This window comes from Rhea pennata, chromosome 3 (genome assembly GCF_028389875.1).
Source record: "Rhea pennata isolate bPtePen1 chromosome 3, bPtePen1.pri, whole genome shotgun sequence".
Taxonomy (NCBI): domain Eukaryota; kingdom Metazoa; phylum Chordata; class Aves; order Rheiformes; family Rheidae; genus Rhea; species Rhea pennata.
The window spans coordinates 1,522,559-1,537,122 of record NC_084665.1 but is presented as its reverse complement, the minus strand read 5'-3'; the positions used below and the strand labels follow the sequence as shown (position 1 = coordinate 1,537,122).

The following is a 14,564-nucleotide window of genomic DNA, read 5'->3' as shown; positions in this document are numbered from 1 at the left end:
CTATTTTCTATTCTTATTAATAGAATAGAAAAGCACTGGCACTTAAGACTGGATGGGACCATCAGATCATCGGTTCTGATTTCCTCCAGACCATAGCATGTTGTCCCAGTGTCCAAAGCTATGAAGAAATGCGTGCAGACCCAGTCTTTTCTCCATCTCCTCATAAGAGCCAGTGCAAATGAGAAACTGAAAATACCACTGGTGGGTAGCTGAAGGTACTGAAATGTATATCCATTTTTTTTTTTTTGATTTTGCTCCATCATGAACTATTTGGTCCAAAATGAGTGCTTAAATATGCCAGTGAAAAAGCTATGACTTAACTGGACCTGAAAAACCATTTGTGCTTAACTTTGGAAAGTCCCTAAAACAACTAAACTTGATACATCCAGAGGTTTACTCTAGCTCAGAGTGGCAGATATTAAACAGTTGCACACATTTTTTTTCCCCTTTTCTGTCAGTTCATACAGCTGATTTACAATTTCATGCAATTTTATGGTTCCAGAACACTCCCAAACATGACGAGACTCATCAGAACGAAAGGGACGGTACTTCTTGCTTAAAGGCATTAAAGTGAGATCAGGACTGAGCTTTCGCTGGATATTCTTCCACAGCTCCGAAAACAATATATCATAATGAGGTAGAGGAATGGAGGGATTCAGACACATTGGTTTGTGCTTCCACTGGGCAGAATTAGTTTTAAAGATCAGCAGTACTTTGGTGTACGTATGAAGGGCTATGAACTTCATCTCCATCTCTGGTAGCTTTGTATAAGAACAGTGGTCAAAGGGATTTCAAGTACACTGCGGTGGAATTTGCATTTGCAATGTGCCTTCACTTTGAGGCCATGTGCTCAGCCAATGCTATTAGCACTTCTGATTTCCAGAGCCAGTCAGGATGGAGATGCTTCTGTCTTTACATCTGCAGCTTTGACGCTTACAGCTTTAACATCTTGTATTTGGATACAGGCTCAAAGCACATTGCTGTTTTTGCAAAAGGAATGGCCCATGCTGAATCTTAAATGGAGGGCGCAAGCCCTTTTGGAAAGGTCGCACATTCTTCTCAGTAAAGGAAGCCGAATAAAAACTTACCAAAAAATAAGCGTTTCCAGAAAAGAGATGCCAACATTGGATGCACCAACCACCACAATTCTAGTGTTGATAGACACTTTAGATTCCAGCGTCAGCTTTCGATTTATGTAATTCAGAGCATAACCCAACTGTAAAAGAAATGCACAATGACACAAAAATACATTAAAAAACAAAACAAAACAAAACAAAACAAAACTCTGCCAGGAATCATTAAGCCATTAGTAATACACTACCTTGCATTCATAGAAAACTTATTATGGCTCACTGACATGACTAACATTAGGAAGTTCTAAAAATGTCAAAATATATGCATCTTTAATAGGTCACAGAAAACTAGCAGGGCTTAATGGCCTGGCTTCTCTTGGAAAGGAGGCGATGGAGTCTTTGTAAGAGAGGCTGAAGTACTGCTTCCCTGTAATTTACTACCATTTAGCTAACACCTGGGGAGCAGATATTTATTTACATGATGTTGAGACCATTTTTGTACCTTCTGGAACAATTTTTTCTCTTGCTGTTTTATTCATGGAAATGGTGTTACTTGTAAATTAATTAAGATCTTATATCTTGAATGCCTTTGTGGGCACAATTAGCACATTGGAAACCCTCTCTCTCTCTCCCAAAATGATGAAATTAATCATCATCTTTGTTAAATCTAGTAGAACATTGAAAACCAAGCTATCAAATGGGTAAATTAGCACAATGCCACTGAGATCAATATTCTGGCCAAAAACCTTGCTATAAATAAGTTCATTAGCAGCTTCCCAGATTCCATTATTCTAATACATACAGTGGCAGAGACAATAAACTCCATGTATATTTTATTGGTGCCTCTAGGTTTTGCTAGCGAACCGAAAGATTACAGGAAAAAAAAAACCACTCAAGATAGAAAGGGTCAAGAGATAATAGTGCATTTGATAGAAATACTTCTTCTTTCACCCTGGATTATATATAGTTTTCAAATTTCTAACGAAAGACAGAAAGGCGTTTTCCATTGTGAAGCACAACACACTTGGCACCTTTGTTACTGCTTTGGGCTGTACTCATTTCACCGAATGCATAATTGTAGATTCACAGACGCACTGAAGGGAGAAATAGAAAACAGAGCTGCTTCTATTATTTGTCAGACACTCTTCTTCTCCTATATGTTTTTGCAGTGTCACTTATTTCAGGAAGAAATCTAAGACTTCTAACAGGTCTTCCTCTATTAGTAATAAGAGACAGAGGATTAATAACTTCAAGTCCTCTGAATTTCTCCTACAAAATTACAGCAGAAATATGCTCTCTACGTATTAGTTGGCAGAATAAATTTAACACAGAAGATTGAGCATTGCATTGTAAAGCTGTTGCAATGACATTGGCCTTCTCAAGAAGTGTTGGAGCGCTCAGAGTCCCGAGAGACCTTTGGTACTGCATCTTTGCGATCGCGGCGCCGCGCTGCCGAGAGCGCAGCAAGGTCTGACTGCCGCAGGCGGGGGAACGGTGCGCTGCCCACCGCGCCGCAGCACTTCCTCACATCTCGCCCAAGGAAGAGGAGGTCAACTGCTTGCAAACCCTCAACGCTGCCCGGCAGATGATTTAAAATGTTGCAGGGTTAAACGTGCGGTATGGTCAGGCAACCTTTTATTTATTTATTTATTTATTTTTACTGCCAGACAAACGTTCTTCCGCTTGCAGTCCTTCACAGTGCAACGATGACATCCAGTGGCGAGCCACATCAATCTCAGCGGCTGGACTCCGCTAAGAAAATTCCAGAAAATATCCTAAATAAAAAAAATATCATGGCCCGTGGTGAGCTGCTTACTTCCGGAGTCATGTGTCAGAAATCGAGCACCCTAACCACGGAGAAATGGTTTGACTAATCAGGACTAAGCCGCAGAGCAGACCATAACGCTGCCAAAATTCTTGTGATATAGATAACATACAAGTTTCTACTAACAAACTAGCAGGTTTAACAACCTAACCTCTTAAACAGGATTTTCTCAGTGTCATCAGGTTCAATGGGACAGTTAACTTGGAAATCTGTTCCATCAAGAAAAAAAAATAGAAGGAATTTCAGCTACTGCGGCTCTTCCAGAATCTATCTGGCAATTCTCCCCCCCTGCCCCGCAAGCAGTGGAATTTTATTGTGGTCCTGAAAGCAATCGTGACGCTTTGGGGGCTATGTAAATGGGGAGAGCATTGGTAGTTGAGATTTCTAGTTACCTCATTGGTGTGACTCCCGTGAAATAACCCCAAATATAATTCCTGAACACCTAAGCACCTGCCCTACAAAAACTGCCCCTTGTCTTCTTCCCAGTTACGCTCACCTACATGTGTGTGTGCGCCATGAATCAAGGCCACCTTCGCCACGGGCCAGGGGCTGAGTGTTACTTGCTTGGGACCAAGGAGCTGCCAGACGCACACAGCAAACTTGTCGCAAACATGGGGAGTACCCACACCCATCCGGACTACCAGTCCAGGGGTTATTTTTGTTGGGGTGAAAGAAATGCTCGCACAAAGAGGGCGCGCTGGATTTGGGACCTACCTAGCGCTCCTGTGGAAAGGCCTACACGTTGCAAACGCTCTTCTAGCAAAATAACTCCCTCGGATAAACATCATCTGCAAAACTCAGGCAGCAAGCTAAGTGTCATTACCTATGTAGCAAATACTCCTTCACTCTGCAGATCAGGATTTTGAGAAGCTTTTTCCAATTAGAGGCTGCACATGCAGAGAGCTGTACCTTTCTAAAAAAGCAATGCCTTCTGGGGAAAAAGTATTATGTGGTTTTTACTGAAAGGTGGCTTTTAATCGAATTAATAAAATGGTAAAAGGAACACAGAGAGAAACTTCTTCTAATGTATCTAATCAACCAAAATAACTAGACAGGAATGTCAGCAGCTAATAGGATAAACCAAATAGACCTTACAGCAATACAGCCATCTCCTTCCACTGCAGTGCTGTTGTATTTTCTTTTTTAATGTACTCCAACAATGAAATAGAAACAGTAATACAATTTGCTAGGGAAGGGTTCTGCCTAATTTATGAAACGGCTTCTGTATCACTGATGCGAAGGCAGCGTATGAGTAGAATATAACCGGTTTTGTTCACTGCGCAACGGCCCCAACACCAACAGCTGTCAGGCTTCAGAAATCACCTTTCTAACGGCTAAGTATGCTAAATGGCCCCTGGGAGTAAGGAATTAGGTGGATTGGTCCCATAATACCACCTTATTTTAACAAAACGTCAGGACAAATGACTACATATGTCCCCCCAGAGGAGTAATCAGCCATCATAATTGATAGGTCAGTCGCAAGCTCCAACTTGTTTATTTTGTGCCCAATCTACGAAATAAAACATTCGTCACCAAGTCGAGGGCGGAGCGCGATTACTGCCATCGTTCAAGAGGCACACGCCACTCCGGAAGGAAAGCGGTTTCTTGGGTTATCAAAACGTGTCGGCAGGGTCTGTCTTTCCTTCCCCTTTGCCTGCGAGGGCAGAGCACCCCGCAACCGCTTCCAGTCCTGCTGCCGGGGCAAAGGTGCCTTGCTGCTCTCGCATGCCAGCGGCCACCTCCACCCACCTACAGCCCACCGCACTTTACACCTCCATTACAACCGCTTACGCAGCTCTCAGAACGCGCTGCTGGAAACACCAACGCTGCCTGCAAATCACGTCTTGCATCCGTGATCTCACAGCATGGTATGTGCCAGAATAAGATATTTGACAGTCCCCACATCCTTCTGCCCTATTTAACCAGCTGGGGGAAAAAAACCAAACCTTAAAATAATTGCTTGCTTTTAGCAAACACGTTTGTATGCATTTTCTCCTTTGCACTTTCAAACCAGGTGAAGCACGTGCATACATTACAGATGTCCAATGTAGCTATCGCGTTTGCATATTGCCTGGAAATGTATTCATTGTCGGTTTATTCATCAGTATATTCATAAAAGAATATCAATATTCATCACTGACAGCACAAGCTCAGATGGAGACTATTCCGTAGATTCTGTTTTTAAAAATTGGACCCTGTGCTAACTAGAGGATTTCTAGAAATAGTTATTGTAGTGTTCTAAAATGGCTCCAGTTTTAGATAAAATGTCACCTCCAATTAAACATAAAAAACTGGAAACTGGGAGCACACAAAAATGAAAAGAAACAAGTTGGACAGAACTTTTTCCAACTTTGAGCAAAAAGAAACAGTAGGATGTTCTGAATTGAGTATTCATAAATACATCCTAATAAAAGAAAAAAAAAAAGAAGTGTGTCAAGGAAAGCTGTTACAATCATCACTAGAACTGTTTATACAGAGACTCAATAAAACAAAGCAGCAGAGTTTGGACTTGGTTTTATCAGACACCGAGACCTGGGCCTTATCCAGGTAAAAACCACTGAAGTGCTCGCTTAATTTTAAGCATGTGAAAGTGCCACTGAATTCAAGAGTACTCTTCAGGGTACTAAAGCTAAACATCGGACTGACTGATTTATTGTGTACTCAGCATCTTCAGAGATCCTTTATTAATTACAGGAAGGAGTAGTGAGTTGCTTGGATGGACTTTCCCAGCCTCATTTTATAGGAATCGAAGCCTGTCTGCAATGCTTTTGTTTTAATTTAGCATTTGTCACTGAGAAAACTGTACGATAGTTACCGCTAAACGGGTTGTATGCAGTTTGAACCCTGCTACTGTAAAAGCCATCAGAGGGAGTGCAAAATGATTAACAAACCCATTCCCAGATCCGTGCTGAGGTCAGCGATAGCGGCAGGCAAACAAAAAAGTGAACAAACAGAGCTATTTTAATTTCAAGCTCCATTTGAATCACAAGAAAAAAAAATCAGTGTTTACCAAGGTGATATGAACAAAAATTATTGGAAAACACATGCTTTTTCAGCTTCCATTAAGATAAGAAAAACCCTCCTACATTCCAAAAAGTCTCGTTAGAAATATCTGTAAACATGCTTTCAAATGGTGTTTCCAGGCCTTCACAGATTTACACAAACACCAGAAGCAGAAGGGAAAGGAAAAAAGAAAGAGAAGCACACCTGTGAAGAAGAATGCAACCTGAATCATTCTCTTCTTCTTTGACAAAGAACCATTTCTCAGTTAATTGTGACCCTATAAAACAAATGTTTGCAATGATAATTCCTAGCCTTTATATAATATTTTTCATCTATAGAGCTCAAAGACCTTTATAAATGAAGTCAGGATTATTATGGCAGTCTTCAGATGGGGAAATGCTCACCTTCAGCGTTCTGGAAAAACACACCCTATAGAGTGAAGGCCATTCCTATGCCAGCCCCTGTGAAGCCAGGGATTTGCTGTGAAACTCCAAAAAGTAGGGTAGGAGAGCAGAGCATGGACACGTACATTTAGCCTACTTGCAGAACCACTGCCACAATGGTAAGAAACTGTTCTTTTTCCCTTTGGCTTCCCAGCCCAAGGAGGGCTGGACAGTGTATACTTGAATAAAGGTCATACAACTGTTTGCTGCTCAGCTTCAAAGAACAAGTGGCTAAAGTCTAACCTGTGTCATTTCCAAAAAGAGTTCAATTCTTTCATGCTTTTCAGGAAGGACAGTGCGGTGCAGGAAGGCGCGTTGCAAGGCACTTCTTCCAAGCCACTCCTGCTGGCGAGTGGGTGAAGCACAGGGCTGGATCTCATGGCTTGTTTCCCCACATTTTAAGATAAAGAAAATTGCTTTATGGAGGTCACAATTCTCATCTTTTTTTTTTTTTTTTTTTTTTTTTTTAATTAAGTTGCTAACCCTCTGAGGGCAGTCCCGGTTTCCCAATTCATCTTGGCTTGTTGTTTGTTTCTGTCCCATAAGGTACTTTTGGCTGGGATGGGAGTAGGCAATATCTACAATTTGCTAAGATTCAAGAAATACTTGAAAATATATTAACATCTAGGAACTTCAGCCTCAAACACCTTCCAGGTATTATTGTGCTGGACTCTTCTGGACTCCCAGTGTAAATGTGAAAATACAGGAGAGGCTGGGCTGGATGACTTTTGATCCTGTAAGCCTAAAGTTCATCAACTGTCACAGGTTTACTCCATGTGACATCAAGGAGCTATAGCAATTTAACCCAAGTGAGGATCTAGCTGTGCCTGAAGGCACAACAGCAAAGCTGGAGCTTCCAGTCGTCATACAGACTCCACTGGTGCAATGCTAGAATCAGAAGTCCTTTCAAAGAACCACCTCCATAAACTAGGAGTCTACATAACAGAGTAATATATCTTGCCATTTGCTGGAGAAAGGGATGCCTGCGAGGATGCCGTGACTTGCCAACGGTCTGCACCAGAAATAAACTTTGGGAAGAAGCTGGTAGTCTCAACGAGTCTCTGAAGAGAGCCATTGGAGCGGACATTGAGCCAATCTGTAGGAGCAGCTAAATCTGGGCCACCAGCCACCACCTGGCCCAGGGCTGCTGAGCAGAGCAGGATGTGGGTGGTGCCAAGCCCATCCCAGGCCATGCTGTGCTGTGTCACTCCAGGCCACTAAGAGATGGTGGCATTGGAGAGAATACCATCTCTGCACCAAAATCAAAGTGATGGTGCTCTGCGTTCTTGCCTGGGGAAGATTGGAGCCTGGAGGATCAAATGAATATGCAAATGCTTTCCAGCCATCAGAGCTGACAGGCAAGTCTTCGAATCCTACTTTTAGAGAAGCTGGCGTCTACCATCCTGAACTAAAGACGTTTATAATTAATGGCAAAACATTAATTAATTCCAAGTGAATCCGAGCATAAATGGGTATCAAAAACAGTTTTCTATGCTAGGGCCAGGGTCTGATCAGCCAAAGATCACCATCAACTTAAAAAATGTCTCCTTAACTTCGCAATCATACGGAATGAACAAAGTGAAATTAGGAACTACCCATAAACAGCAAAATTGCATGTAATGGAAACTATCACTAACATTTCTTGGTTTTAAATTGCCTTCTTCCAGAATGAAAGGCAGGACTTTCTTAAGCTTTGATTTTAAGGAACCCCTGCCTCATCTGTCTGGTTCAGCTGCAAGAGGCACAAAGCAGACCCTGTGAACATGCCTGCCGGGACTTAGCTGCAAACGTCTCACGACACTGCCTGGCTCAGGAAGCTTCCCCTCTGGGGACTTTTCTTGAGAGAAATAAAGCCATGGCTTCTAGTAACAGGTAGTACTAGCAAACACCACCACAGCATATCACGATTATCCCAATACCCATTTCAAAACAAGACCGGTCTGCTTTGGAAAGGGAGAAGATGGAAGCACCTCTGTCTATTGTACCTTCTCTGCCCGAGTTGCACAGGGCAACATAAATGGGCATTTTCCTCAAGTATTGAATTCACTGAAAAATGTAAGACACATCTGAAGTTATAAGCTTTAAAAGTAAAATTTAAAAACCAGAGCAAGCAATGTCACATTTCATACTGAAAATAATGAACACCACATTACTAAATAACAGTACCAGGATACAAGGGGAGATTGATTTGCAACTTACTGTAGCAGAGTAGTATTTTAGTGCAGCAGTTACGGTTCTTATTTAATACTGAACATTGCTTTTCTTTGGAAAAAATATCCATTCGCTCCTTGCAAGCTGGAATTTTTCTACTTGCACAAACAATTTACAAAGTCTTTGAAAAATCTTTAATAAAACAGTATGCCCTGTTTTTAGGCAGCCATGGCTACTTTAGTTTGGTCTAAATGTCATTAACACCTGTATAATACTGACATCATGCTTTCAAAATAAAGATAGGTCATCTTACTTTTAATTTCACACATGCACATAAGTGGTAAACATTCAGAGCATTCCAGCTAATGATGCCATCTGGTGCCTCCCGTAATTGTGTAATACTCAGCCTTCCAAACAAGATGTAATGGCAGCAACACACAAAACCCACCGACATTTACAGTAAGGAAATTTATTATCAGCAATCAGTTCAGAAAAGATGTGTTTGCATGACTACTGGTGCTATAAAATCATCACCTTTACCAAGCAGGTGGAAGTACAATAAATAATGGATTTTAATCCATGCATGTACTATAAAAGCATTAAAAATTCATTATTCAGGCACAATAGCATCTTAAGCAACAGTTACTTCTTTAAAAATTAATATTGCTTTCCTGGTTAAATGAAAACTATACACGTCATGCAGTTGTTTGTAATACCGATTCATTCATATACAAACTATTACATGTAGGAATGCCCTGTTTTAACCTGAATATATCATTCTAGATATTCAAAAATGAGGGAATTCTTTTGCCATTCTACATAGGCTTTTTTGCCATACCATCTTAGTGATATGAGGCTTTGCAGAACAAAAATCACTTTTGTGTTTTAGCTGCTTTAAGCACATTACAGTGCCTCACTTCAATCCATACAGAATTGAAACCAAGCCAAAATGAAACCTCCTATTACTACAGATTTTCTCCAAAATCAAAATATACTTTTCTCTAGTGCAGACTGCTATAAAGTAAAATAGCTCCAGCAGCTTTTCTTAACTGCTGCTCATAATTCAATGCATTTTCAACTCTAATTACCGAGTACAGCTGGAGAGCAGAAATACGCTGAAACAGGGCTAACTGGTTTTGTGGTAATACATACAGACCAAGACGGGGAACGTGTACTTCCCAGGAACAGTGCTGAGCTGTGCTCTTACACGAGTGGCATGCACTCCACCGCGGTGTCGCTTTCGTAGCACTCGAATCTGTTAGCGGTCCCCCTTTCCAACATTTCTCTTTGGGTTTTTAAGGAGGAAAAAGGCTTGCTCCCTCAATTTCTTTCAACTGCTCGGTTAGAAACAGAGAGCTGCGTTCAGACCAGATTGTTCTGCTGTTCACAGCTTCTCCTCCCGCACTCTAAAAATCTGCGTGCTTTTTACTAAGTTCTCAACTGCAGCTTTCTAGCTGCACTCTCTGGCCTAGCTGTGTGCTGCAAACATCCCTTCCTCTTTGCTTTTTTTCTCCACCTCTGCAGCAAGGTGTCAACTGTCAGCATCTTCATTCTGAGTCCTTCCTGCTTTTCCTCTTTGATAGGTCAGTGCAACGAATTATGTTCACCCTGAATGGTTCTTTTGAAGCATTCAAGATCCCCTTCAACTTTTTCCGTAAAGAATATTGAGGAATTTGCAGTCAGATATGTCCCAACTTGACTGAGATACTAACATATAAATAAAAAGTTAGGGCTTGTTCTAATGAGCTAGTTTACACAGAAGAATGTAGAAGCAATAAAGTGAAATGCTTTAAGAGTTTGCTGTGAGAGGTGCTAATGAAAAGTTTTCTATACAAACACCCATATATATGTTTTATTTTTCTCTTTAACATGCTGCCCAGAGAATGAAAAATTTCAAACTTTAAAATGTTCTGGATTTTTTCCAGTTTGACCTAGTAGCTAGATTTTAAAAACAATAGCAAGCACATTGGACATATTTTAACTCATTTTAAACTTGATTAACTTTATAATGGAAGTGAAAAAGCTAATTTAACAGAGGACACTCCAGGACAGTATTTATACTTGTAATACTTTAAGCATCTTCTGCAATGCAAAGAATGTGTATAAACATACACTTAAATGGAACAAATTGTAAGATCTCTCTAAAAATAATGTATTTTTAAAAATATTCTACAGATCTTAAGTATTTCTCTCATTTTACATTACACTGGGATTATTTTAAATTGCTTTCAGGCTGTTTGTTCATAGCACTTGCCATAAAGTAGCAGTGCATTATGCTCCCATTTCTTCTTGTATCTTGTACTTAGATTCACCATTTTCTTCTGTGGTTAAACATCTAGTTTTTCCAGATTATGTCCAGGAGAGCAAGTTTTCAGCCTTTTCTAATTTTCTGACCCTAAATGTTTCCATGCAGTAGTGCACAACTACATCTAGAAAATTCAAGCATTTGAACAGCAGGTCTGCTCTTCATAGCTTTTTGTTTTTGCAAACCCCTCCATAGAGTCACAGAGTCCTGAGACTACATGTTTGTGGTTAAGACCAAACAGTAGACACTGCTGACACATCAGCACCACACAGAACGCTCCATGACTATTCTGAGGAGAAAAGAGGACATTAGAAGTTTTGCCCAAAATGTCAGAAACACCCTCTTCTGAGGGAAAAAAGGCAGGTGTTATTGATACAGAGTGACTCATTACATTCCTCTGTCAGTTCCTGTACATCTATGTAGCCATGCTGGCAAAACTCAGCTCTTGAACAAGTTTGAAGTGGACTAGTCCAGAGAAGTCAAAGCTTTGAAGAGCATCTGACTCTAAGTTTTTGCCTCTCCTTCCTCTGCTCCCTCCTTCCTGTTCCGATGTAAACATTTCCTGTAATGCACCTATAGCATATCTTGAGAAGTACAAAACTAACTGAGAAAAATAAAGAGGATTTTTATCAATTTATACAAAGCTATGTGGGTTTCTGCAATACTTTTAATAATTGTTCTGCCTTCTTTTTATAAGCTGTAGCAGAAGAAAAACCAGCTCTGAAATGTGCAATAAAACCTGATAGCTTGAATGTGACCATGAAATAAATAATAAAAAAATCCAACTACATGAATAATAACAAAAGGGTAAAAACAAAAAAAAAATAATTTGACAGATGTGAGATTTTTATTCTTCATTGTGGATCAGTTATTCTTGTTAGTTATATCACCTATTCTTCCATTTTATTGATAATTACATGAAGCAGATGGATAACAGAATGCTCCCAGATGGTGACAAAGCAAACAAGTTTTTAAATTGTTTATTTATGAAGATATCATTAAAAATTATTTAATTAGCTATAGTTTTCTATTCCACCAATTATTACATGCACCTTAAAAGCCAGCAGAACTTTTAAAGGTATTGAGTGTTCCATTATAACCAATCGTTTTTAATATAACATTACTAAAATGACTGACAGATGTGCAAAATACGATAATATTCTAATCTGTTTTAACACTGTGGGAATTAAGATTCAGAATCTTTGGATCTTTTGCCAATTGGCGCTGCAGAATACAAAATTCGGAGCTTTCCTTTCGATTTGGAACAGCTGCAGAAAGGATTTGATCTAATGAGCAGACAGGATTTTTTTTCAGGTCTGCGTCATGAAACTCTATAGTGTGGGAGATGTACAGCCTGATGAAATTTGGAGTTAATATGTGGAACCTCTGATATGCTTACTGCAGAAGCTCAGCCTGAACAGGTATCCCAAAGTCTGGACACTTCCAGGATGAGATGCAAATAAGACCTTTAGCATCCGCACCAACCCAGAGAACTGTAATGGTAGACAGGGGAGTTTAATTCCACATACACACACACACACACCTTCTCAGTAACTCCTCAACTGATTTATACAAATCTTATCAGTGGAGCGATACGAAATAGAATTTTGTAGAAACAGGCACAGGAGGTCAGCAGCAAAATGTATTTGCCATCTGAAAGAGTGGGGTAAAAACATCCTCTGCCATTAGGCACTATTATAGGAAGAGGTTAGTGCAGTCATAAGAATTCACAGCCCTTTAGGAAACAGACAGCTACTGCTAGGGAAATGATAGGTCGTCTGAAGCATAAGATGAAAATGAAGCATAGAGTTGTGGCTGAAGATATACAGTGAAAAATCTTGGTGGCTGCCTTAAAACCAAGACCAACCTTTAACGAGAAGGCAGGCAACAGAGAGAAGGAAAGGGCAGAGTTCCTGAACTCTGTATTTCTTTAGAGAATCATTTTAACCATAACCCAAAAGCCAAGGTTCAAACTGAAAACAATACTGGGCCAGGGAAATATGATATGGACATGAAGAAAACAGGGAAGCTGCATAACTGAGGTTAGTTTCTCACATTATGGCAAATTATGATTTTATATGATAAATTCCTGGATTTTAAGCATAAATATCTCTATCTAACATCTCTCTCTCCACAGAGAGACTACGGAAAGATGGATCCATGCTTTCTTAGATACCATGAAATAGAGCTCATTCTGTCTGCTAAAAGCAAGAGCAAACAGGCCACAGATCCATGGCAGAAGGAGTGGGGTTTCACCTTTTTTTTTTCTTTCCTTTTTTTTTTTTTTTTTTTTTTCCCAGACATTGAGGTAGAATAGAGAGATCTGACAGAGGGACAAGGAAAACAAATTATCACTGACTTAAACTGACAACTTCGGTACTCATTTGTTCGTGATACAACTGGTCCAGACCTGCAGGAAAACTCTCTTCAGCACAACTGAGTTCCATCTGGACTGGCAAAGTGTGGCAATTAGCTGAGGGCAAAGCTTCTCTGATTTAGATCACTGCTGTAGCTTCTGGCTTTGAAGAAAGGAAATGGGGAAGAGAGTCCTTGTGGGTCCTGCCCGAGTTATCTGTAGTGGGTCAATATTTATGAGTGAATCTCTTCATGCTCACAAGCGAGCTGGAGCATATTAAAGAGATATACAAATTGATTGTGCCCCAGGGCTCCCACTGTGCACTCTCTCTAAGATACTAAGCTACTAATGGCCTACAGAGATACGTATGCACAAATCAAGAGCTGTGCTTAGACACCAAATGGCTGAGCTGCTGAGACCCAAGCTGTTATTGGTAAAGAATAAATTTTGCAACAAGAAAAGAAGAGAGAGAAAGCTCAAAAGAGGCTGGAATAAGAGAAAGACAGAAAGCTGCAAAAGCAGGAGATTAGAAGCAGATGTTGATGGCTGGATATCAAGAGGCATCTTGTGGGTATCAAAGCAAAAATTTCATTACAATTATCTCCATCGTAAGAGAGAGACACTTAACTATTAATTAGGATGGGCAGCCAAATGAAAATTTTACATTTCTAAAATTGGCTTGTATTTACAACCCTTGTGTTGTAATTTTTATGAAAAACAACTTCTATCATTGCAAAACTACCTAGCATAGGAATTACAAGGATAATCAGTCCTCCAAGTCCTCTTTCAAAGCTCCCTCACTGAAAACAAGCTTGTTGAGCCAGAATGGAGAAGTGTGACAAAGACAACCCAGGAGCTATCCTGTCTACTTGGAATCTGTGCTTGCCCCAAGATTTTAAGATCTATTAAGATCCTGCCCCTATCTATGAACAGCTTGAGGGATATCTTTTTCTTAAAACCACCCTAATACAAAGATAATAGTGGACATTTCCTCCTTACGCTAACCAAATACTTGTGTCAAGCAGCTTCCCACTACATCCTACTCCAGAATCCTCTCCTGCCTTTCATTTTTCTCTCTCCTTTCCATGCCTTCCTTCTGACATTCCTTTTTCATTCCCCTTTTGCTTCACTTTCTGGCCTGCCAGCATCTTTCTTCCAAGACTATAATGTGTACCACCTTGTTTCACAGTATTTTTAAGGGTGTCAAGTCTCAACTAGTAACACATCTAACTCTTTAGTGAGGCTTTTTGCTCTTTGCAACAGGGATTGTGTCATTTTGTTTACAGAGTGAGCAGGTGTTTTGATTGCTACAATAATGTAAAAGTATAATTAATCTGTGCCTACTAACAATTTATTTTATTAATTTTATAAAATGCATCTCATACTGCAGGATTTTGCAGGGAAGAAC

General features: G+C 40.1%; 1 protein-coding gene across 1 annotated transcript in view; it reads right to left on the bottom strand.

Annotated features, from left to right (window-relative positions):
- CFAP61 (cilia and flagella associated protein 61) overlaps nucleotides 1-14,564 on the bottom strand; it is a 130,474-nt gene that overhangs the window by 66,769 nt on the left and 49,141 nt on the right. The window contains 1 exon segment of the mRNA XM_062571172.1: nucleotides 1,089-1,216. Within this exon segment, the coding sequence (XP_062427156.1) occupies nucleotides 1,089-1,216 (128 nt within the window).